The following is a 22,735-nucleotide window of genomic DNA, read 5'->3' on the forward strand; positions in this document are numbered from 1 at the left end:
AGAGCGGGGCTCTGCTCTGGGGTCTCAGCAGCTGCAGGCAGGGAGGAGCGTGCAGTCATGGCTCCTGTGCATCCCACCCAGTTGCTTTTATAGTCGCTGCAGCTGTTTGTTCTCCTGCCAGGGGTCACAGGGGTTCCCACCCCTGCTCCCGGCATCTCTGCCACCAGCGGGCACATCTGGAGCTGATGGCTGTGCTGCTCCCGGCACCCAGAGCCGCTTCAAAGCCTCCCGGGCAGCTTCGGCAGTGCACCCGGCTCCCTTCGTTCCCTGGGGCAGGCGGGTTGTAGGGTGGGAGTAGGGAGGGAGTAGCTCTTGGGAGCTGGGCTGGGCTCTGCCGAGTGTGTTCCTGGCACAGCAGCTTTGTGCATGGAGAGCCAAGGGGGCTGCTTTGCTATCCAGAAGCGCAAAGCTGTTTGGTGACACAGCATCCCCAGTGACCTCCCCTTCCAGCCTGCTACAGCTGACACCAAACCTTCACAAACCCCCAGCAGGCACGTTTCTCGGCGTCGATGTCTTATTTTGGTTTGGCTCAAACCTTTTCCCTGTTGACACAGCGGCGGCTTTGCTTGAGCTTGCCGGGCCTGAGCAGGGGTGACCTTTCCCGTGTTTGCTGTCTGGCCTCAGGATCCATCCGTGCCTCAGGCTGTGGCTCCGCAGCCCCAGTGAAGCCGGTGGGCGATGGCGAGCACCTGGCAGAAATACTTCCCCGCTCACAGCTGGCAGCCGGGGGGGTCTGGTACCACCTCCCCTTCTCATTTCTGCTCTCCTGGCTTTTGGCCCCTCTCCTCAGACCTGACTGCACCTTGTTTCCCTGGTGCAGAGCTGTGCTGGGGGCTGGGCTCTCCCTTTGTCTGCCCCTGGGCTCTGGGGCAGGAGGGGAGTGTGGCCGCAGCCCAGGCTCCCCGCAGGGGGTACCTTTCCTGGGGGAGAGCTGGAGGGAAAGGGCTGATCTATCCCATCCTCACATAGCTACTGGCAATATAACCCTCTTCTCCCAGGAAAAAAACCCTTTGTTAGGAGGGATCTTCAAGGGTTAACCTCATGGTTGCATCCTGTGCCGGAGGGTGCCTGGCCCCAGCACTGGACCTGGGGGGGTGTGGGGTACCCGGTGCTGTCCCCCTGGGTAAAGCATCCTCCCACCTGCCTGGGGCCAGCCTGGGACCCGCTGCCGGTTGTTCCACCCTGGTACACATTTTGGGGAGTGAAGCCGGTGGCTGCATGGCTGCTTTGGCAGCATTTCTAACTGAGCGCAGCGAGGCAGGGATGGAAACTGGAGATGAGCTGGAGGCTCCGTCTGTGGCAGCAGATCCGGCGGGATTTGTGTGGACTCGCCTGTCTGGTTCTGGGTAGCAAAAGTGATGCGTTAAACCCTGTGGGGGCTGTCCCAGAGCATCCCCAGCCCCTCTCTTCTGACTAAGCTCAAGTAGCATGCAAACCCAAACTTTGCCATTTATTATCTGTGATGAAGCAAACTCAGTAATGTTACTTTTTGGCAAAGTCTTTCTGAGAAGTCCTCGAGGGTGAAATGAAACAGGGTCACAGAAGGGTTTAATTCAGTACGTTGTCCTTCAAGGGAAGGAAAAGTCAGACAAGAAGTTTTAAACATTTTATAAAAATATCCACATGTGCTCAGTGCAAAACTCACCGTCTTTACCTAATTTAGAAAATTACTTTATATGGAGAAAGATTTAACACTGCTCCACGGAGGGGAAGAATAATGAATAAGTCTGTACCAAATCGCGCTGTCATCTGAAGATCTCCAAGTGCTTTCGAAAGGGTTGGAGAGAAATAATTGTTCTTCTCTTCCCTGGTTTTAGAAACTGAGGCATGGGATGAGAAAGCCAGAAAAGTGCAACTTTCCCGGCTAATTTTAGCCATTTGAAGTCCAGATCTAAGCACCTAAATAAATGACCTGATTTTAATAGACTGCTGGTCAAGTCTCCGGGGTAAAACCTGGAACAAGTCTGGTTCTGTAGATCTGCAAAGGTGGCCTGGGTCTGGGGAAGGAGCCTCCCTTCCTTAATTCGACACTGCTGTGAGCCTTGCTAAGGTCTGGGAGCAGATGATGAAGCTAATGAGAGGGAATTTATCTGAATTTCTTTGAACTTAAGAAAAAAAATAATCAAGACTTTCTGTTTGGGGCAGCCTTGTGTTAGCCAGGTGAGTTCAGCGCCCTCGGAAGCGCTGGGAGATGGGGCTGGATCCCTCCGGGTCTGGAAAGCAAAAGCAGATCCAGACTTTCCAGCCGCGTTATCGCAGCCTGACCTCTGAAATTTATTTAGTAATAAATAGTGCAGATGGTGAAGGAAAAGAGATCTGCATGCATCTCCTCAGATGGAGAGCTGGCTTTCGGCAGTGCATGGGCCATCTTCCTCCGCAGCGGGTGGCAAGGCTGAAGCGCTGCTCTCTGCTCCCCGTCCTGCTGCTGCCCCAGCCTGCTCCTGCTGCCCAAATCGTAACACAAAATCCCTTGAAAGGAAAATGCTATCTCGCTCGCCCAGCTGAGCAGTCTGCCAGGTCTCCAGGGTCGAGCTCGCTAGGAATAAGTGGTGAAACGCTTGCTGAAGTCAAGCTTTGAATTAGATGGGCTTAGCTGGGATCCTCAAGCTGAACGAGTTGGACCTGGGGACAGACGGGGGCTGGGGGGTCACTCCAGGAGCTGCTTCCCAAATGCCTGCCCAGGCTGGGAAGCTGCTTCCCCAAACCCTGCAGCCAGCAGCGCAGGGGCAGCGGGGACCCCTGGGGCGATGCTGTGACAGCCTGGCCCCAGGGAGGTGCCAGCAGGCCTGTGGCAGGGTGGCGACGTGAGGACTGAGCAAAATACCTGTTTTCATCTTTAGCCTCCTTGAACAGACCTGAACTCACCCATGCTCCTCTCTCTGTGCAAGAATAAATTATAATTTTAATTATGTGGATATGACACCAACCCCTCCTTTGTGATCAGGGTTTGTCTGTGAGTTGAGATGAGCAAGAATTGCAATAAATGTTTCCTGGGACCAAGGGCTGGTCCTAGCTCCAGCACCTTCGTCTTCTCCTTTCCGTACCAGAGCTTGCAGAATTTCGGTTTTGTGCCTGGCTTGTCCTCCTACAACCCCCCCTCCCTCTGAAAAGGGATAGCTGGGCTGAGCATGTCCAGGGCTGGAAGATGCCCCCCAAGACTCCTCCATCCCAAATCCACGTTGCTTTGGGATGGAGCTCATGGGGTGAAGCACAAATCCAGCTCCTGTGATCGCTGCCGGTGCGGGCAACACACCTTGCCTTGCCTGACCGCCCAGCGCCAGCAGAGCCCCGGGGACCCGCGGTGCAGGCAGTGCGCTGGGTCACTATTTGCCCGCAGTGGGAGCAGGGTGCTGAGCACCCAGCAGTGCTGGCAGGGAAAGGCACCCCAGGCTTTTGCATTTTGCTTTCTACTTGCTGCCTGGTGGCCTCGTGCTTTTTTTTTTCGCTCCCTCCCCATTTGAGTCGGTCTGTGGCGTGATCCCTGTGCCACGGTATCATGGGCATTGCCGGGAAGCAGGGGCCATCCCTGCGGAGGTGTGCGGCTGGGCTGCCTGGCCGTCCCGGTGCTGGGTGGGGAGCAGCTCCCCTCGCAGGTGGCTGCTTTTGTGGGAGACCCACCTGCTTTTGCTGTCTTGTCACGTAGGGATGTCGCCTCCCCAGGGTGTCCACCATGCACCTTCTGGCCTGCTGGCACTCAGGGCAGGGGGAATCACGGCTGCGGCACAGATGGGATGGGAAAGGCCAGATCAGGGGAAAATGAATTAGGACATGCAGAAGTACCCTTGATCGGGACAGTAACCTCTAATCCGGCTCAGTTCTCCTTATTTACAGTTGCCGAGAGGGAAGGCAGGAGAAAAGCAGCCTGGCAAGATGCACAAAGCCGATCTCCTTCCCCCCAGCTGCTTTGCTCTCGCTAATGTATTTGCTGGCAGTGCTCGCTGTCCCCGGAGCATTTGAGCGCGGTCGGAGCAACTGTCCACAGCCAAAGGCAGGAGTGTTGGAGCAGGCACAGGGCTGGGAATGGCTGGGGGCGCAACGGGAGCCCCCAGCCCCTCAGCACCAACTGCACATGGGGAAATGAAGTGCTGAGCTCTTCCCTGTCCCCTCCTTGGCTGGCAGAGCTGCCGGCGGGGGGAAACCTTGCAGCCGCTGCCCGCAGCGATGCCCCTGGCTCCGTGCTGTGGGCAGCACCCACGGGTTGTTTCTGCCCATAGGACCGGGCTCAGGGAAGGGGCTCAGTGCCTGGGGTTCCCCTGGGCTGTCCTGCTTAGAAATATTCACAGAGAGGCCCCTGGGCTCTTTTTCTTTAGCTCAGCACTCAGAAGAGTGGGGCTATCTGAGAGCATTGTCCTGTACAGGGACCCAAGGAAGGACATAGCTCAGAGGAACTCCAGTGTTGCAGAGGAGACCAAAATCACCCCCAAATCTCCTACGCCATAAACCGAGGCAGTTGACACCCCTGGTTGCAAGCAAGCGCTTCCCTCCTGAGCATCAAACACTCCCATAGCGTGCCGGACCTGCGCTGCCCGTGCTGCACTGGGGCAGCGGCACTCCCGCCGGCTGCTGCAGAACATTCTGGTATTTTTAATAAGGGTTGGTGCGGTCACTGCACTTGTTCTAGGCAAAAGCAATGAGAATTTTATGAGGTGTAAATGGATTGTGAGTGCCTGAAAGCATCCATGTCCCGCTCAGCTCTGTGCACGCGCGTGCTTCTGCACCTCCTCTCCTCAACCAAAATATCTTGTCTCCTTGCAGGCTGAGAGAAAAGATAAATATTAGCACCGTGAGATGCTCTAATCTGAGTTTCTGTCTGTTGCTGCTATTGTGGTTAAAATCCCCTTCTTCTACCTGCAAGATTTATTAGGGTCCAGTCTCCGGGGTTCGGAGGGAAACTGGAGCAGCTGTTAATTAAGGGAGCAGTAATATCTAGAGCTCGTTTTAAAGCAATAATGGAATTAAGAAGAAGACAAACACAGATCAGTCCTGTGCCTGATGGCTTTATTTTCGGCTTCTTTCTTGCTTTTCACTTTATTAGTTAGAATTACAACATCCATTTTGCATTAGAGGGCAGATGATGAAATCACACGGGATCAGAGAGAGTTACCAGCGATGGGTTGAGATGGGGAAGTTGGAGCTTTCTCGGCCATTTCAGAGAGCTTTTGCCGCGGATAACAGAAGTGAAAAGTGCAGGGGGAGCAGGGGACGGTGAGGCTGTGATGGAGAGGGAGACAGGACAGCGAAGGGCAAGAGCTGGAGCCTGCAGCCTCTTTAGCGAGGCTTGTAATATGTTATTAATGGAAAAGAAACTGCAATTTTTATTTTGTGGAAATTCTTTTGTTCCACATTAATTTTTAAAGCACGCTTTGCTCCCATTACAGCCTCCTGCCGGAGCACGGTGCTGGCTGGGAGGAGCTGCCCTTTGAAAGGCTTTTGGGGGGGGGGGGCATGTTTGTGTCTGGGCTGGGGGAGCAGTGCAGGGCTCCAAGGTGCTTCCCCGGGGCTGGCATCCCAACCCCAGCGCTCCTGTTGCACATGCTGAGCATCACCCAGGCCCTGGAGTGGGGGACATGGAAGGTGCTGGGGCTGGGCCGCAGTGGGCTGTGTGCCTTCGTTAGGTGCTGGGGCTTGATGAGGGCTTGCCTACACATGGAGTGCTTTCTTAATTAACTCCATGTGTGGAGACATGCGGATCCTGGAACAGGAACAAGGCACCCTTATTCCCCAATAAGCTTGTCCGCACATGGAGTAAATCAATAGCAGTTCATCAGGAGCAGCGCGCTGGCTGGAGATGCCACCTAAGGATGAGTCACATCCAAAGACGGGGGAAAGAGGAAAAAAAAATATTTAAAAAATCTGAGATTTGAGGCCAGACCTGGGTCTTAGGAATGACCATCGTGTTTCTGGTGTGCCAAACCAAAAGGCTAGCTTTGTACCGTGTCCTCTCTCCTGCCTGGTAAGCCTTGCAAGTGGTTGGAGCTGAATTTTGCACTTTGAACCCATGCTGGTTGCATGCTGGGATGGGGGGTGGCTGAATATCGGGACTCTCTGTGACTTTTAAACTGGTTGTGGTTTGGTCCCCACTGGAAGCTCTGCAGCAAGTGGTGCTTGCCATGGGTTCCCAGTGAGGACTGATCGAATGGGCCGGGACTGACCAACTCCGAGGGCATTTGTGTTGCCAAAGGTTGTCCTTGTTCCTTTTCCAAAGTGAGCAAGGCTTGAGTGATGTGCAGGAGATGGGGAACTTGGGGGTTTTGGTGCATTTTTCATGAAGCTTTTGGGGAGATAAGAAGTGTTAAAAATAATTTGGTTTAAGTCTCTTGAAGTGGCCAAATGCTCTGGCTGGGGCTTTTCCAGAGCAGCCTGGGGCTGTGCCAGGACACAGCCGTGTGTGCAGCCAGATCCGGCCGCAGGAGCAGGGCTCACCTTGCTGCCAGGTCCAGATTTGGTCTAATAAAAGTTTTGGAGAGGAAAGGATGGAGAACTGCTTGTTGGGGTCTGAGCACCAGAGCATCTCCTGCCTCTGTCCCAGTCCCACAGTCACTGATGGTCACCAGCACCAAAAGTACTCAGTCCTTTGGCAGGGCTTGCAGCAGGACACAGACCCTCAAAGTGACAATTTTTACCCAAATGGCCTCAAACCAAGCTCGTTCCCAGCTGTCTCAGCAAAGCTGAGATTTGGAAGGGATGGGACAATGGAGCTGCTGCAGCTGCTGGGGTCCCTCTCCCCTGTTTCTCTCCGACACTGAGCAGCTCCCAGGGCAGCAGGGGCCCAGTGCCCTCCGGGGCTTATTCTGCAGGAATAAATGAATGGAATAAATCCATTTTAAATGCCAGGTTATGACACCAGTGACTGGTACTGGAAGGCAGCAGTGGCTTGGTCCTCACTCTCCCTTTGTTGAGGTTTGGCTCTGATGGCATCGGGCTGTCGGTGCTGCCAGCACAGGGGAAGCTGCACAGGTCGGTCAGGCTCTTGCTGCTGTGCCTGAGCATCACGGATGACGTGCCATCCCTCTCAGCTTTCTGGCTTTTGTCAGCTGCTAATGAAACCTGACACTAATTGAATGGGGTGTTTTGTGTTTAATAGGCTCCCACTTGAGCCCTGCCAGGTGGAGGGCACTGGTCAGATCCCTGCTGGTGATACTGTGGGGTGGTTCCACCCATGGGTCTTCTGCACCCCCCAGCCCCGTGGGTGCTACCTGTGTGCTTGCAGACCTCTGCACCCTGGTGAGTTTGTCTACCAGATCCTCAGGAAGAAAAGCTCCCTCGCTGGGTTAGCTGCGCTTTGGGATCCCTGGAGGGATCTGCAAATGCTGGGAGCAGGGTGAGTATCCTCAGCCAATGTCTGCTGGGTGCAGCAGTGCTGTGCCCTCTCCTGTCCCCTTCCCTGCCACCGCCCCCCCCCCCCCCCCCCCCAGCTCTGCTCTCCCTTCCTTCTCTGCAAGTAGACGTCAACATGCTGTCACTGAAGCTGAAAGCACCAAACTGGTGCAATGTGCGATGCTCCAAATGCCCAGAAAGCTCAGGAGCGCTGCCTGTGCTCTGCCTGTTGGGAAGGTGGGCAGCTCGCCTTGCTGCCAGGCATGCCTCCCTCTCCTCCTTGGTTTTCCTCTCCTGGAGGGGAGGCTGACCTGGCCTGTTTCCCCTGTGAATGTTGGGATTGTGAAGAGCACAGACCTGGGCTACCTCCAGCAGCAACCATCCCTGTGCCATCCCTGTGAGCAGATTCCACAGGATGCATTTAACTCTTATGAAAAAGCTTTTTTTTTTTTTTTTTGTGGTCTTTCCTAGGACTTATTTCTAATTTCCATCATGCAAACCCTACTGTGGAGACCCTGCCTGCTTCTTGGGGTTGTACATCTTCCCTCCATGTCTACCTGTGGTTTTTTGGGTGGTAGCAGCAGGCAGTGGGATGTAGCATGTGCAGGACATCACATCTGAGCTCAGCCCAAGATTCGGGCTGGTGTGTGTGAAGTGGGTCCTGCTTATAATTTGGTCTTGCCCTGTTTTGAGCTGGGCTGCAGCTGGGTGGACGTGCGAGGCTGGGAGGCATTTTGGGGTGGCATCTCCTACCGTGTCAATGCAAGCGCCACAGCAGCGTGTGCTGAGCACTGTCCCGACCCTGTCTTCGTGCCTTTTCTTCCCTCTGCTGCCTCCCTCCTCTTCCTCCTCTGCCAGCAAAATGCTAATTCATGAGTTCCCAGCCATGGGTTTGCACGCTGGGAGCAATTAGCCCAAGCGCAGGGGCAGGCACCAGGGAGCAAGCCTTGCCGGAGCCCCCCGCCTGCTCCAGCTCCCTCTCCCCACAATGGCTCATCCCTGGAGAGAGCAGCTCGCTGCGCCCAGTTGTTCCACAGAAACCCTGCGCCCGTGGCAGCTTTTAGTCGCCGCGGGATTTGGACGTGGTGTCAAGATGTTTCAGTTCAGGCGGACGAACGTTACTTGTAGGCACCTCGCGAGCTGAGTCAGGCACACCAGCACGGGTGCAGCTCATGTCGAGCATCTCCCGGCGCAGTCGTGAGCTGGCTGCTCTCTCCCTGCGTGCCATGGGCAGGAGCAACATCTTCCATGCAGGGGAAGAGACAGTGGGTTGGGGGTGACAGTGGCCTTGACCTCCACTTCCCCACCTGCAAAATGACCTTCTTAACACTCATCCCTCTTGTGAAAGCTCTGTGTTACTTACACAGAAAAAAACTTTTTTTTTTTTTTCAATCATAGACCTCAAAATTTGAAGCATGTAAGATGGTGCCTGTCTAATTAAGTACTTAACCTGCACCAAAATATTGTGCTTTACATTGGTGGGTTTTTTTTAGAAAGGAAATGTTGGCTCTGTTTCTGAGTGAAACACTGAATCAGACCAGTTGGAAAATCATTATTATATTCAGATTTTGTAAACATGATTTCTTTAATATTTTTTCCCCTCAACTTGAAGCCAGGTAAGTAAACATACACAAAAATTTATGGGTAATTTGAGTCACCCCAAAGCTGTATGTCTTTAACAAAGCTTTGCATGGAAAGTTACACCCAGCGTTGGGGAATGCAAACCATCAAGTGGAAGGGGCTTGGTTCTGTGGTGGTAGGGCACAGCTCCCGCTGGCACCCAGGGAAGGCCTTGCCCAGAAGAGGCTGTTGTCTTGGTGGTCATCCTTTTTATCACAGCAACTCGGGCATTGCCCTGAGAAGCTCCTGGGAAACCTCTGGCTGGTGTCCCCAGGTCAGGGCAGGAGACTGGTGCCAGTGGAGGGGAAGGGAGGAGGTGTGGGGGCATAGTGTCTGTGCCCCCCCAACTGCTTTAACTGGTGTTAAGCTGCTTGCAGCCTTCAGAAGCAGCGGTACTGGCCCTTCTGCCCTGTCTTAGTCTGTAGGGTTAAAGTGATGCTGGGTTTGTCCTTGGATTTGTCCTCTGAGCTTTTTGTGAGGCTTGGCTGGGTTTCCTCAGGGGCTTTGAGCTCGTACCCTTCTGCAATTCAGATCCGGGGCTGGGGACAAGAAGGGCCCAGCTGCAGCAGATGTGGCTGGGAACTGGGTGCTTTCGGCTCATCCTGGAGCTGGTGCAGCCAGGAATCATGCTGTGTCTGCCCCATCTCTCCCCTTTTCCTCTGCTGAGCCCCAAGCTGCCCATTTGTAGAGTGCAAAAGGACAAAACACCGAGTCTGAGCTTCTCTAAAGCCTTGGAATGTGTTTGCCTCTGCACAGTGGACATGCTCCCCTGCTTGGTGGGAGAGGGCAGACTGGGGCTGGTTTGAGGTGTCCCCATGTCTGTGCGCTTTCTTGGAGACCTTGGTAATGACTTTGTGGGTCTGGCAGCTGCGGGGTCTGCTGGGCGAGGACTGTGCCGTGCCGCAGGGTGGGATGCTGCGCCGCTGCGGGAGGGTTCACTCCGGCACATCCCTCCTGCCCCACTTTCCCTGTCTCTCAACTCCCGCCCGTGAGCATCCCTCGCCCGGGTGTCTGCAGATGGACGGGAATGGGCTGTGGGAGAGGCGCGGGGGTAGAAACCGGTCGTGCATCTCGGATGGAGATGGAGCTGATTTGTTTAGATCGCTCGCATCCCAGCTCCTCACTAGCAGCTCTTCCCTCCGAGGTTTCCCCTGGCCCTCTGTCAGCAGAGGGAATTCCCTCTCCTCTGCCCGAGCTCCAGCTGCAGCCGGGATCGCTGCGGCAAACGCCAGGATGGGCTGTAATTGCCGCCTGTCCGGGGGCTCGCTGGGCTTTGTGGTCCTCGCTTGGTTACCATGTCTCAGTGCCATCCTGCCACCTGCTTGTTCGGACAATTAGGAAAGCACTGAATTAATCAGTGGCTGCTGTTGACCCTGCAGAGCTGTCCCATCTCCCGTGCTCCCCACTGCAGCTGCTGACAGCCCCTGCCCCAGATGAATCTTTCATGCACTCACCTTGTGTATAATTAGTAGGCTGGGATTGGGTTCAAGCTTGTGCTGGGGGCTTGGGGGGATGAGGGGGCTGCATCCCCCAGTGGGATGGGGCTGGGGGGGAGGGAGTGATCCCCAGGAGAGAGGGGCGCGGAGGGAGGCAGGGAGCCCATATCACCTGTGCCGGGCAGGGTGCTGATGTTTGCAGTGAATATTTTGACTCGGCAGGGATGGGAGCAGGATATTCCTGGCCAAGGGGGATTAACTCAGCAGTGGTGGGAGCAGAGAGCCCGTTGAGGCTTCCTGGAGCATGTCAGGGATCGTAAGGCAAAGTGGAGGAGCTGCCAAGACAATTAGCACAGGCTTGTTCTCACCAGCCCGTCCCTGGGTTGCAGCAGCCTATAATCAGCCTGCCGCTTCCCCAGCTTTATTAATACATTGATTTTTTGGGGGTTTTGGCTCCGCGTGGTACGGTGCCTGCCAGCCAAGCCTCTGCGGGGAGAGAGGGGGTTCGAGGTGGTGTGTCTCTGGGCATGGCAATGTCTCATTTTGGAAGCTGTTTGGGCTTCTTCCTTGGGGACCGATGGAGGAGGAGGAGGAGAGACATCCCCTCCATCTGTGCGCTGCCCTAGGAAGGGATTTAAATCACAGGCTCGTGAAAAAGAGGAAATGTGCCTGTTTTGCTCAGGCTTTGAAGCCTGCAGGAGCCTCGTGGAGATGCTCCCTTTCCCCGTTCGGGGAGGTATGGCTCGGAGGAGATCTCCTGCCCTGGCCATGGGGGCAAGTGCTGTCTGCCAGCGCTGGAGCGGGCTCGCTGCTCTGTGGCCTCCGTCCTGGGTGGCTTCTGGGGCTTGGGTGGCTGTGAGGACCCGGCTGCCCTCCTGCAGCTCCCAGGTGAGCGCAGGGAGGAGGTTTCTGTGCCCGGTGTGGGTAGCCTGGTCCCTCACCTGCCCTCGGCTTCAGCAATAAAGTATAAGAGATGCCCTCCAAGGAAACAGTTGAATATAAAAATACAAATAAATAAACATAGATGCAAAATTTTCATTTATATATGTATATATATAAGTTTAGGGCAAGTTTTATCCTGGTCCACCTTCCCATGTATCTGGGATCTCCTCCTCTCTGCCCTGCCCTGTCATTCTTTCCCAGTTTGGTGTGAACCTGCCTGAGCAGCGCAGCATCCCTGGCACAGCAGCACCGCTGCCACATGTGTGGCCATGCAGAGCCATCTCTTCCATTCCTTCATTTCACCAACTGTTACATAAATCCGCTTTTATACTGAACTTGTGGACGTCACTGAAGCTCTGTCCATACCCGTAACATCACTGTTTCCATGGGAACCAGCGTACTTCCAAGGGGGAAAAAGTAGAAGGAGACTAAAAAAAGGACAAAGAAGGAACAAAATAAGACAAATACATGACATATCCCAACAATGTGTCGGTGTAGGGTGTTACAAAGATTTAACTGCAACTTGTTTAGGAAGCCTTGCATAACGTTTTTTGTCTTGAGTAATGCAGGAAGCTGAGCCAGGGATGGTAGAAACTTAATAGTATCCCAAATACTTCGAGTGCCTTAGTGAGAGAGAGGAGTCTCTGGCAGTTCTGCACGAGGTGCCGCTCTGTGTGAGCATGAAGGGAAGATGTATCTGCCCATGCTGCAGCATTTACCTGGGTTTCTGTGGGTTTTCCTCCATCCTGGACTACGGCTGGGGCTGAGCATCATGAGGGGGTTGCACCACTGGGTGATGTGGAGCCATCCTGGTGAGCAGCCAGCACCGCCACTCTTTTGCTCCGCTGAGCTTTATGGTCAGGTCCTATTAAGGGACAGTTTACACTGAATGGGTTTAAATATATATATATTTGGGGGCTAAGTGTCTATCCACTATGCACTTCATAATTTGTGATGGGAGAAAATGTCTTAAATACATTATTGAGCACCAGCAATGGCTTTGGTATATTCAGTGCATTTTAACTGGTAACCTCGGGTCCCTCCTGCAGAGGAGGAGTCCATTAGGAAGGATTTTAGTGCTCACAACAACATTTTTGTTAATGCCACGTGTGAGCTGCTGGGAGGGAGCAGGTCCTGCCATGGGAGGCGATGGCTGGTGCGGAGGCTGAGCTGGAAGCTGCGAGTGATGGGTCCAGGAGGAGGATGGGGACAGGCACGTGTGTGCCAGGGCACGCTCCCACCTCTGCAGCCCACCTCGATGGGGCGACTGGGAGGAGAGCCTGTCCCTGAGCTGCCCAAATGGCAGCAGAAGGTGCTAAACCAGTAGGAGAGGGAAGTTGCAGGGGGTCCCTCTGTTTTAGCATCAGCTGGTGAAGTAGCTGGCGAGCTCCAGCCCTGTGGGGCTTTCATCCCGACCCATCCTGCTTGCCCAGGGGCTGGGGGCCACACACTGGCCCTGCCCTTCGGACCGGTCCATTTTTGGGCTGTTTTTTTTGGTCTCTGCTCTATGATGTCAAGACAGGCATGAGGAAGAAGGAAGGACTGGGATGAGAAGCCAAACTAAAATCAGCCTAAAGTGTTCTTGCTTGGGGTTTTTTGTGTGTGTGTGTTTTGTTTTATTAAAGCACCCATCCTCACAGATGCTGGTCCCAAGGCCAGGCTGCCAGCAGCTGAGCCCTCCCAGCTCAGGAGTTAATTGCAAGTGATATGCGGGGCTTTTCTTAAAAGCTCCAGCTCCTGAAGTTTGGAGATTATGCAAGACACTCACTCAGCTTGCAGGATTTTTTTTTTTTAGCTTCTTTTTTTTCCTCTCTTTAAGTAATAAGTTTTTAAACCCTTTTGGTTGTGGAAAAAAACCCGTAAAGTACAAATCTAAAAGGTTATGGGGAAACAATTCCAAAACAGTAAGACAAATAAGAACCTCATCAGGATTTTTTTTTTTCACAAAACATTTTTTTTTCATGAAGCTTCATCTCCTCTAAATACGGCATCGTTCTTTGCTTCATCACCTGTGCGGCTGAGCAGGGTTCCTCCGCACTGCTGAGCAAATCCTCCATCCCCCTTAAGAGGTGGCTGTGTTGTGAGGCAGAGGAGAGCATCTATTGCCTGCAGCCAACAGTGCGGTTTTTACATCTTTGGGAGAAAAACGATGATTAAAGTGATTACTCCCCAAAATCCCCATTTTCCTCTACTTTGGGGCTTTACAGTCGCCATTGTGTGGTACGGGTCCTTTGGGGACTGTTGTGCGGCCGTGGACCCGTGATCCCATGGGGATGGGAGCAGAGTGTGGTGGTTCACGGCAGAGGGAAGCAGCTGCTGGTGCATCCCCCTGAACATCTGTGAGAGAGAATGAATTAGAGGTGAAACTTCCAAAAAAGACTGGCATGAATAATTGCCCTGTTTTGGTTTCCCAGGTTTAATTGTGAAGCTGCATGAATTAAAATTACCTCCTGGGTCTGTCTGCACTGTGAGAAGCAGTTGCAAAGAGCTGCAGAGCAGTGATGAGGCAGGGATGCTCCCTGCCTGGCTTTTTCCCGGCTCAGAGTCTGCGGCCAGGGATATACCAGGCTCAGTGGGGTCACACTGGCTCCCAGCAGCATGTCCTCGGGCTGCCAGGTGTGGTGACCTGGGACAGGGCAGGCACTGGGCATGCCATGGAAATGCTCTCGGAGCAGTGTTTGGATTTTTAAACCCCTTTTCTGCAGTCCCACTGGAGGAACGTCTCTTAGTTTTGCTTTCCAGGAATGCCCTGGCGATTGGACTCGCCTGGCATGAATCCCTGCGGACGGCAGGGCAGGAGGCACACGCTCCATCACACGTGAGCGTGCCGGGGGCTGCCGTGCCCGCAGTGGGTTATCCACCCTGCCAGGAAAAAGCAGTTTTGCTGCCGGTGCGGTGCTGCGGTGCTGCGGGAAGGGCTGTAAACCTGCGGCGTCTCCCCTGCTTCATCCTGCTCTTGTGTTTTCCAGAGGGAGGGGAGGTACCACACCTGGAAAATCACCTGGGAGGGCAAACCCGTGGGGTAGAGACTGTGTCAGGATCACACTGGGGGCAGATCCCTGCCAGCACTTGGCTGCAAGCTGGGGAAGTGGATTCACTGGGTAAAGATGCTCTGAGAGCACCTCTGGCATGCGGCATCCAAGGGGATGCAACTGTTTCCTGCAAATGCTAAAAGCAGAACATGGGTGCTGGCTTTGCTTTCAAAGGAATCTGGTAGGAAAAAATCCAGTTGAGTGTCTAGGATTGTGGTGGGAATCCTATAACCTTTCAACTGGGCATGACATGAAGAACCTTTTCCTGTTGGCCTGGTGCAGTCAGAGGTAAAGCCGGGAAGGGGTTATTATTTCCATCCATGAGGCAGATTAATTCTGAAGACTTTTAACTTCACTTGCAAACAGCCTGAATTAATGTTTTAGGATTTTAGTCCCTGCCTCCTCCCACCCCCTCAAAGGCCAGACCCTGGAAGTCCCATTATGCTCCTGTCAAAGGGGCTATTTCTGGAATTGATGATATGAATGAAGCCTAAAACTCTGCTCTCATTAACGTCTGCAGCTTATCCCAGTGTCACTCCTAAGCTGGTGGGACTCAGTGACACTGCAGGGGAAGGCTGTCATTTCAACCCAATTTTCACATCACATTTGCACAAAAATTTCCAGGCCTCGCCAGCGCTTTCGGCACATTTGTCAAATACCAGCCGCTGTCCTGGCGAGCAAAAGCTTTGCCCGGTGCAAAAGAACTGGCTGCGGGTGGTGATGGGGGACCCGATCGTGGCCGTGGCCATGGCCTGTGGGTCCGAATGACCTCTCCTTGCCCTAGAAAACAGGCAGGAGAGCAGAGCCGAGGTGTCACCGGGCTGGATCCAGGCAGCTTGATGCGTTTCTATGGCTGGGTTTTATTGCAGGATACAAGCTTGCAGCCCCCAGTGCTGCAGGGCTGCACCCTGGTCCCCACATTGCTCACAGAGCCCTACTCCCCATCATGCTGGCTGTGCTTTCAGGGGGTCCTGCCCCATCTCCCAGCGATGGCAGGATGGCAGCATGATGCCTTGGAGCTGCTCCTTTGCTGGAGCACCGCTGCTGCTTAGGGAGAGCTGAAGGGGGTCAGGGAAGGAGCAGAGGAGAGAGCGGGATGCAGGGAAGGAGAGGGGGAACAGCAAAAGCCGCGTGGGAGTAGCAGAGCACCAAGGGAAGAAATAAATTGTAATCCCATGGAAGAGTGCGTGTCCCTCTTCCACACCTGGCTTGGCTGTCAGCGTGGGTGCCCAAACTCCCAGGGACGGGTCCACCATCTCTGGGGACAGGCGATGCTGTGGCACAGTGGTGCCCAGCCTCCCCAGTTCCAAGCTGCAGAGTGCACTAGGAGCGGGGTGTGTGCTCTGGCTCAGCAGAGAGAGCCCAGGCTGCTGATGGACCGAGCATCACACCTGCCACCCTCTTGGTTGCTGCTGCCTTCGAGAAGCAGCTTCCCATTTAATTCACTTGCTGGTGTATTTGATCCAAACTTCTGCAACCAAATCATAGCAAGCATAATGCAATATCTTTCTCTTTTAATTATATTAAGCGGGGTAGTGCTGGCTAATTGAATCTGGGGCTCTTGCCTCTTAATTAGGAAAGGTCAGGCTCTGCTGGGCACAGGCAGGTAACACGGGGATCACTCGTGGGAAGGGGCTGAGGGCTCTTGCTCTGTGCAAAGGCTCCTGTTCATAACAAGTGAGTGGCTTCTGGATATCGTCCTTTATTTTTTGTGCTCTTCATCCTACGAATTTTAAGGGTCAGGTTACAACAAAAGCGTTGCTGGCTATTTCTGTGTGTCAGAAAGAGATTTTTTTTAATTGAAAAGAATCTGTGAGCATTTTGGCTGGCTGTCTTGAGCAAGATGATGGTAAAAATGTGGATTTTTAAGAATGAGCTGGGGCAAGCAGGTGACCCTGAAAAGTGGGGACTCTGACACCTGTGGGTGGAACAGATGGGGTGATTACCTGCTGTGTGAGGATGAGCCCCATTGATAATTTCTTTTAAACATCAGCCCTATGCATCCCACCTGCTTGGCACGAGGAGAGGGCAGGACCCCCAGGACCGGCTCTGCTGGCAGCAAATATTTATCTTGTGCAATGTGGAGTGGGGAGGTGGCACTGCCACCGCCTCTAGCCCTGAGCGTTTGGCTCCTCGCCCTTGCTTCAGCTGCTGGCTGAGGACCAGCACTGTTGTCTCTGGTGCTTCCCAAAGCCCCTTTGCCCCTTCACTGCCCACACAGCAGTAGCGAGCGGCATTCAATAAAGCACCTTCTGCTTTTGCTAATTGAAGAGTTTCCCTTTGTCAGCCTCTCAGCTCAAAGGAGGGTTGGTACAAAGCCATAGCCATCAGCACTTTGTGTGCCTCTGAAAATCCCATTAGCAGAAGAAAGAGCTTGAAGTTTCATTCAGCTGGAAAAAAAAATAGGCAAAAAAATAAAATGCCACCCCCCAACCTTCTGATCTATCAGCTGCACATTAACATATGGCCCTAGCACTGTGGGGGTCCCTGTCCTGGGAATATTTAATCAGGGTGATGTGTTATATTGGACTGAAATGTATTTGCTGGAGGGAGTGATATGCTGATAAGTGGGACTGCTGTTAAAGCTGGGGAAAAGAAACTGCCATCAGCAAATAAAATCCCCTCCAGCTCTCCACGTTCCCCTCCTTTGCCAGGCTGTTCTCCTGCCTGCAAGATGTTTGCTCCTGCAAGGGAAGTTGGGGTGTGGGGACAGCAGGGACCAGACCTGGGCCAGGGGCATGGACAGAGCTGAGGGGAATGGGGTGGGGGGTGTTCGGCATCACCTCGCTGGGGAGGGCAGCGGGGGGGCCGTGCCTGTGCCAGCACCTGTGCCAGGCTGGGGGGTACTGGAGCTTTTTGCAGCAGGGGGGTTGGGCAAGCTGGGGCTGCTGCCCGCCTGCAGTGGGGGGACCCACCGGTGGATGTGGATCTGGCACTGGTCCCCACATCTCCCTCCCGCTGCACCTCGCACCCCATGTGCAGCACGTGGCGTCTCAGGGGGCTGCGCTCACCTGGCTGCCCTCTGCTTGCAATTAGTCACTGATGCCAGTGTCTGCACGCTAATGAGCATGGAGGGGCACTCACGGCTTTGCTGTCCGTGGCATGCTGGAGGAGGATGGGGAGGGGGCCCTTGGTGCCATCCTGTGCTGTTCCTCCCCTTTCAGCCACCCCTCAGCCACATGCGCTGGACACGGGGCTGTGGTGAGCTTGGATCTTGCTCAGCTGCCCTGGGTGGGCGTTAGGGCTGCTTGGGGTCTTGGAGAGGGAGGAGCAGAGATCAGGGTGGTTCCAAGCAGATGAACATCTCAGATGCCCGTCTCAGCTTGCTCAGGAGCTTGCGGTCCACAGCCAGCACCAAGCAGCTGCCCGCTGTGGCAACAGCATCACCCAGGTCCCTTGTCCAGCTGAGACGGAGCCCAGGGAGGAGAGCCAGGCCCAGTGCAGGGTTTTCTCCACCACCACAAAAGTATCTGCATAAGGCTTTGCCTATCTGGGGAAGCATCCATCTGTCTCTGCAGTTTTTGACCCAACCAAGCAGGCTATTCCCGAGCCTCCTTGCTTCACTGCTGGGTATCTCACACAGCCCTCGCAAGCACATGCTTCTTCTGTTACTCATTTGGGATCTTACAGGGTTTTTTTTTTTTGTAATTCTTTATGTTCTCAAGGGCTTTGCAGTTCCTTGCTGGCAGAGCTGTGGGCATGGCTGACTCTGCAGAGGGATGCTTCCCAGCCCCCCAAGGCAGGGAATGCTGGCAGATCCCCCGCAGTGGCTGCCCCCTCCTCCAGCTGCCCTCCACGCCTGCCCCCACAGGACTATATTTGGGATAAATATTCTAGTCCACAGCCCCAACCTGACAGTTGGAATGTCTATCCCGATACCTTGTAAACATTTCTTCCGATTAAAAGATCCAGATTGCTGACGACCAAACCGTGACTCAGCCCCATGTGATTTCCCAGGAATTCACCCAGGATGGGTGGCAGGAGCTGCCAGCTCCAGCCCCGCGTGCCCGGCGGGGAGGCACCTGCTGATTCATCCTCACCTTCTTCTTCCCCAGCCAGATAACGCTACAGCACGGGCTCCCAAACACCACCCGCTACCGCGTTGCAGCGAAAGCTCTTGTCTGGCAAGGGCCACGCTTATTTTCCTAGAGCCTGGAAGCTGCTGCCTGCGCCCAGGCAGGAGCGTGGCCCCGGCTGCCTGCCGGTTGTGGCAGTCGATGGGGCGTTTTCTGTGCTAGGCTGGAGGATAACCCCGGTGCCACATTGCACTGGCTTCTCTGTTTCACATCTCTGTGCCCCAGGCAGTCAGGAGCTGGCTAGAAATGCCTCCTAGAAGGATGCAGGAATTGGGTACCAGGTTTGAACCATCCCTACGAGGATTTGCTGCAGTAGCACGCTTTATTCTGCCCCAAAAGTAACAACATCCTATCTGTCCCGGCAACTCAGGTCTTTAAAATCACTCCAAGAGGCAGCAGTCAGGGTAGGGTATGGGCTCTGCTGGCCTTCACACTCTTAAAGGTTTTTAGGCAGTTGGTTAATGGCTTTGACAGCCTTAATTTGGACTGGGAATGAAAAATTCAAGCAATGACTTCAGGGAAACGCCCCTGGGATAAGCTGTGACATGGTTAATAGAAAATTGTAATGTTGTTAAAGTGCTTTTCTGTAAAATGCCAGGAGAGGAAATTAACGGTGTGATTCCGTCGTCCCCCCCCATCCTAAAACCTGATATCGTTCTCTTAATCTAATTTTTTAATCCATCACACCAGCACTCAGCACTCTTGCCATGCAACTTTCATTTTATAGCGGTTTTCCCATTAGCTGTAGCCACTGATGTCAGCGTGGGGAGAACACGCTGTCGGTGTGCCGTGCAGGTATCTAAACAGCGGGCAGGCTTCCGTGCAAAACCAGATAAAGCCTAACCTAGAGAAGCTGGCGTGCACGCGTCTTTCCTCGAAGACCCGCACAACCTCTCTGATTCAGTGGTGGCTGCTCGCGGATGCTTGCCAGGGTCCATTGCTTCCTTGACAGGGTGCTGTGCAGGTGGTTTGAGAGGGTGAGCATGCTGGTCATCCTACTCAACTGCGTGACGCTGGGCATGTTCCACCCCTGTGAGGACATCGCCTGTGACTCGCCGCGCTGCAGGATCCTCCAGGTATGGCCTGGCCACTGCTTTTAGCCTTATGGTGGCCCAGGGGTGAGGTGGGGTGGGAAGGACCAAGCTGTGGCACAGCTGGCTCCAGCTGTGGCAGAGGTGGCTTCATGCCCAGGGATGGCTAGGTCCTGCTGTCCCACCGGCACGTAACGGGTGCTGGGTTTGGTGCTCGGATGTGAACACACAGTGTCATCAGGCAAAGCCGCTGCCAGGCTGTGCCACCCCAGCGTAGCCAAGGCTGGCTTTGGGCGCTGAGGGAGAGCTAACCATCTAGTCTATAGCGAAGGCAGAGCCCAGAATGTCCTGGTTCCTTTATCCTAGCACAGTGGGTGCTCCTGGCCAGTCTGGGTTGGGGGAAGACACAACACTGCTTCTGCCCAGGTGTTATAACTGGCACAAGAGGAGACCTTGCTGGACCCCGGTCTCTAATTCCCTCTGCCGGTGTGAGCGTGCAGAGATGCAGGAGCATCCCTCCTCCCTTCCTTTCTTTTGCAGAGCTTTGACGATTTCATCTTTGCCTTCTTTGCTGTGGAAATGATCATTAAGATGATTGCACTGGGGATTTTTGGGAAGAAATGCTATCTGGGAGACACGTGGAACCGCCTGGACTTCTTCATCGTCATCGCAGGGTAAGCCTGGCATGGCGGGTCCCCCTCTTCCCGTGTCTGTCTGTTGTTATTTGTGGCACCACCTGGCAAGCACTGGATTCAGGGGAGCAGCTGGGGGCTTGCTGGGCATCGCTGCGGTCGGCATTATCCATCGTGGCTCCGCAGTGGCGATCACCACCCGGACTGCAGCAGTCCTTCCAGTCCTCCCTAAAGCTTGTGGGAAAGCTGACGGTCAGCTCATGGAGAGAGCAGGGCAGGGCGACAAAAGCTGTTTGCAGTGGATTTTGGCCAGCCTGTGCTCTGGGGGAACCTCACTGGGCGCTGGGCTTGGCTTTTCTCCCTCCAGCCCTGCTGGCGGTTTCGGTTTCCATCGGGCAAGGTGGTGGTGGAGCGGGCGGCTGAGAGCATGGAGTGGCGTGCCAGGCACGATAGTTCACTGAAATGTGCATGATTGCCCTCATTATTTTACTTTTTTTTTCTTTTGAGGGAAAGCGACCAAGTTCGCTTTTTTGAGTGTTTTCCTTTCAGAGGCACCTGGTTTGAATTAAAGGCTCTTCCAGCACCCGAGAGTCTCCTGGCGGAGGCTGGAAATCCACATGAAAAGTCCCTGGCCCCTGGCCAGTGAGCTGAATTTCTTTGACACACAAATCGCTCACCGGCCCTCGCCTCCCCTCCCCGCTCCAAGAGCCCAAAGACGTTTAAGAAAACTGTTTTTTTCTTCTTTTGACAGAGCTAGAGATCAAATTTTCTGTTTTTTCCTGGAAAGGAGCGGGGGACCCTCCCAGCTTGGCTGGGCTGTACCTGGCATGGGTTTGGTGTGCCCCAAGAAGGGGCAACACCTTGGTGGGCTTTGCTTATGGTCTGTCACTGGCCCCATGGGGTCATTCATGGCACACACCTCTGCCAGGCAGCTGGGAGAGCCAAAACAGTGGCCAGTAAAACCAGTAACGAGATTCCAGGTCTCCTAGTGCATATTTGGTCTAGGAAACTCATTGCCACAGCGTGCTGCAGAGGCCAAAAGATGTAGTGAGGCTCAAGACCCAGACTGGAGGCAGAGATGGAGGGCAGAAAGGCCAAGAGCTGTAACTGTCCCCATAAATCCATCTTTTGCAGGAGGTTACAACCTCTTGCTTCCCAGCTGCACCAGGCTCCTTGGGTTAGGAGGGGGCTCAAAGTTTCCTTCTGAAGTGTCTGAGCAACATTAGGGGCTGCAGTGATGGGATGTTGGACAAGGTGGGACTGTGGGCATGATCGGCTCTGGTAGGGTTGCAAACATCAGCAGTACAGCCAAGGACTGGAGCCTGCTAAAGCCACCCTGTGTATTCTTTATTTCTGCTTCTTCTTTATTTCTTATGCTGGAATTAAGTGTGGTGAAGAACCAGACCCAAGCAAGGCAAGACATGCCACCTGGGGAGGCTTGGGGGGATGTGGTGTTGGGTGCTGGGCTGCTTCCAGCTCTGCCACCCCGGGGTGCTGCTGCATTCTCCTCCCAGCCCGGTCCTGACCTTCCCTGTTGAGCTTGCAAGGTCTTTGGAGCTGGAGTTATCCTTGATGTGCCTCTGTGGAGACCCCACCATGATGGGACCCCCGTGTAGAGGGACATCAGCAGAGGCTGTCCTAATTCCTATGCCAAAGTATAGCGGCACTTTGCTTAAGCAAGTGTCCAATCTCCTGCCCCCTACTGCACCTGGGTGGGCGTTTGGGTGTGTGAGAGCTGCCTCCTTGGATCCAGCAGAGCGCAGGCAGCAGCACCGACCTCCCCTCAGGATCAGCTGCCTTCCCACACCCCCGATGCACCAAGGCATTAGTTCGTGGCAGGGGTTCCGCAGCCTTGCAGCCTGACTGCTCCCATGACTCCTGCCAGGTCGCCTTTGCCTCTCGTTAAATGATGAGTCTTTCCTTCATCTGCATCAAGTGTTCCCATCTGGGCCCCATCAAAACCAATTCAGCTGACAAAGGATCGAACTGAATTTAAATACAAAGCGGAGCCTCTCCTCCCCCAGCGCCCACTTTTCCTGCTGCCTTTCATGCTCTTGCACTCTCCTCCAGCCCTCACCCACCCATCCCGGAGTGCTGCATCCTGCTGACAGCATCGCTGCCCTCCTGGAGGGTCCCTCAGCCATCCCCAGCAGCACCGAGTGCCAGGGAAAGCTGAAGGGGCTGCAGGAGCCAGCCACTGCTGTAGCAGAGGAAAAAAATCAGGTATCCAAGCCTTTTACTAGACTCAAGGTGTAATATAAAGCACTGTAATGATTAGCGAAAAAAGCACTGCAGTGTCCAGTCTCAGCAGAGGGCAATTCCTCTGGTATTCCCTGAGTGCAGCTCTGTGTTCCCACATGGGGCAAATTACCTCGATGAACATCCAGACCATGGTGCTGGCAGCAGAGCGTGGGAGCAAGGGGTGACCTGAGCTTAACATGAAGGTATCTTACATCTGAGCAGGTGCGTGATGTTGGGAATGGGGCCAGAGCTGCTCTGTGGTCCTGGAGGAGAGCGTGTGCCAGGGCGATCCTCAAATCCCTGCTGTACTTGCTAGATATCCGACAGTGTGTGTCGCATTTTTATGTAGGTCTCATGTAAGGGCTTCAGTCAGGTTCCCCAGTGAAATGACAGGGGCAGAGACTCCCA

At 54.2% G+C, this 22,735-nt stretch overlaps 1 protein-coding gene across 24 annotated transcripts in view; it reads left to right on the forward strand.

Annotated features, from left to right (window-relative positions):
* The window catches only part of CACNA1G (calcium voltage-gated channel subunit alpha1 G), a 155,690-nt gene that overhangs the window by 28,524 nt on the left and 104,431 nt on the right, over nucleotides 1–22,735 (forward strand). For all 24 annotated transcript variants that reach the window (XR_013928504.1, XR_013928505.1, XR_013928506.1 and 21 more), the window contains exons 2-3: nucleotides 19,388–19,499; nucleotides 19,995–20,128. Coding sequence is in view for 21 of the 24 variants with exons in the window: in XM_080389608.1 (XP_080245734.1) it covers nucleotides 19,388–19,499; nucleotides 19,995–20,128 (246 nt within the window). In the remaining 3 variants the exon portion in view is untranslated. The remainder of the gene's footprint in view (nucleotides 1–19,387; nucleotides 19,500–19,994; nucleotides 20,129–22,735) is intronic.

The sequence above is a fragment of the Falco punctatus genome (assembly GCF_963210335.1).
Source record: "Falco punctatus genome assembly, chromosome: 1".
Taxonomy (NCBI): domain Eukaryota; kingdom Metazoa; phylum Chordata; class Aves; order Falconiformes; family Falconidae; genus Falco; species Falco punctatus.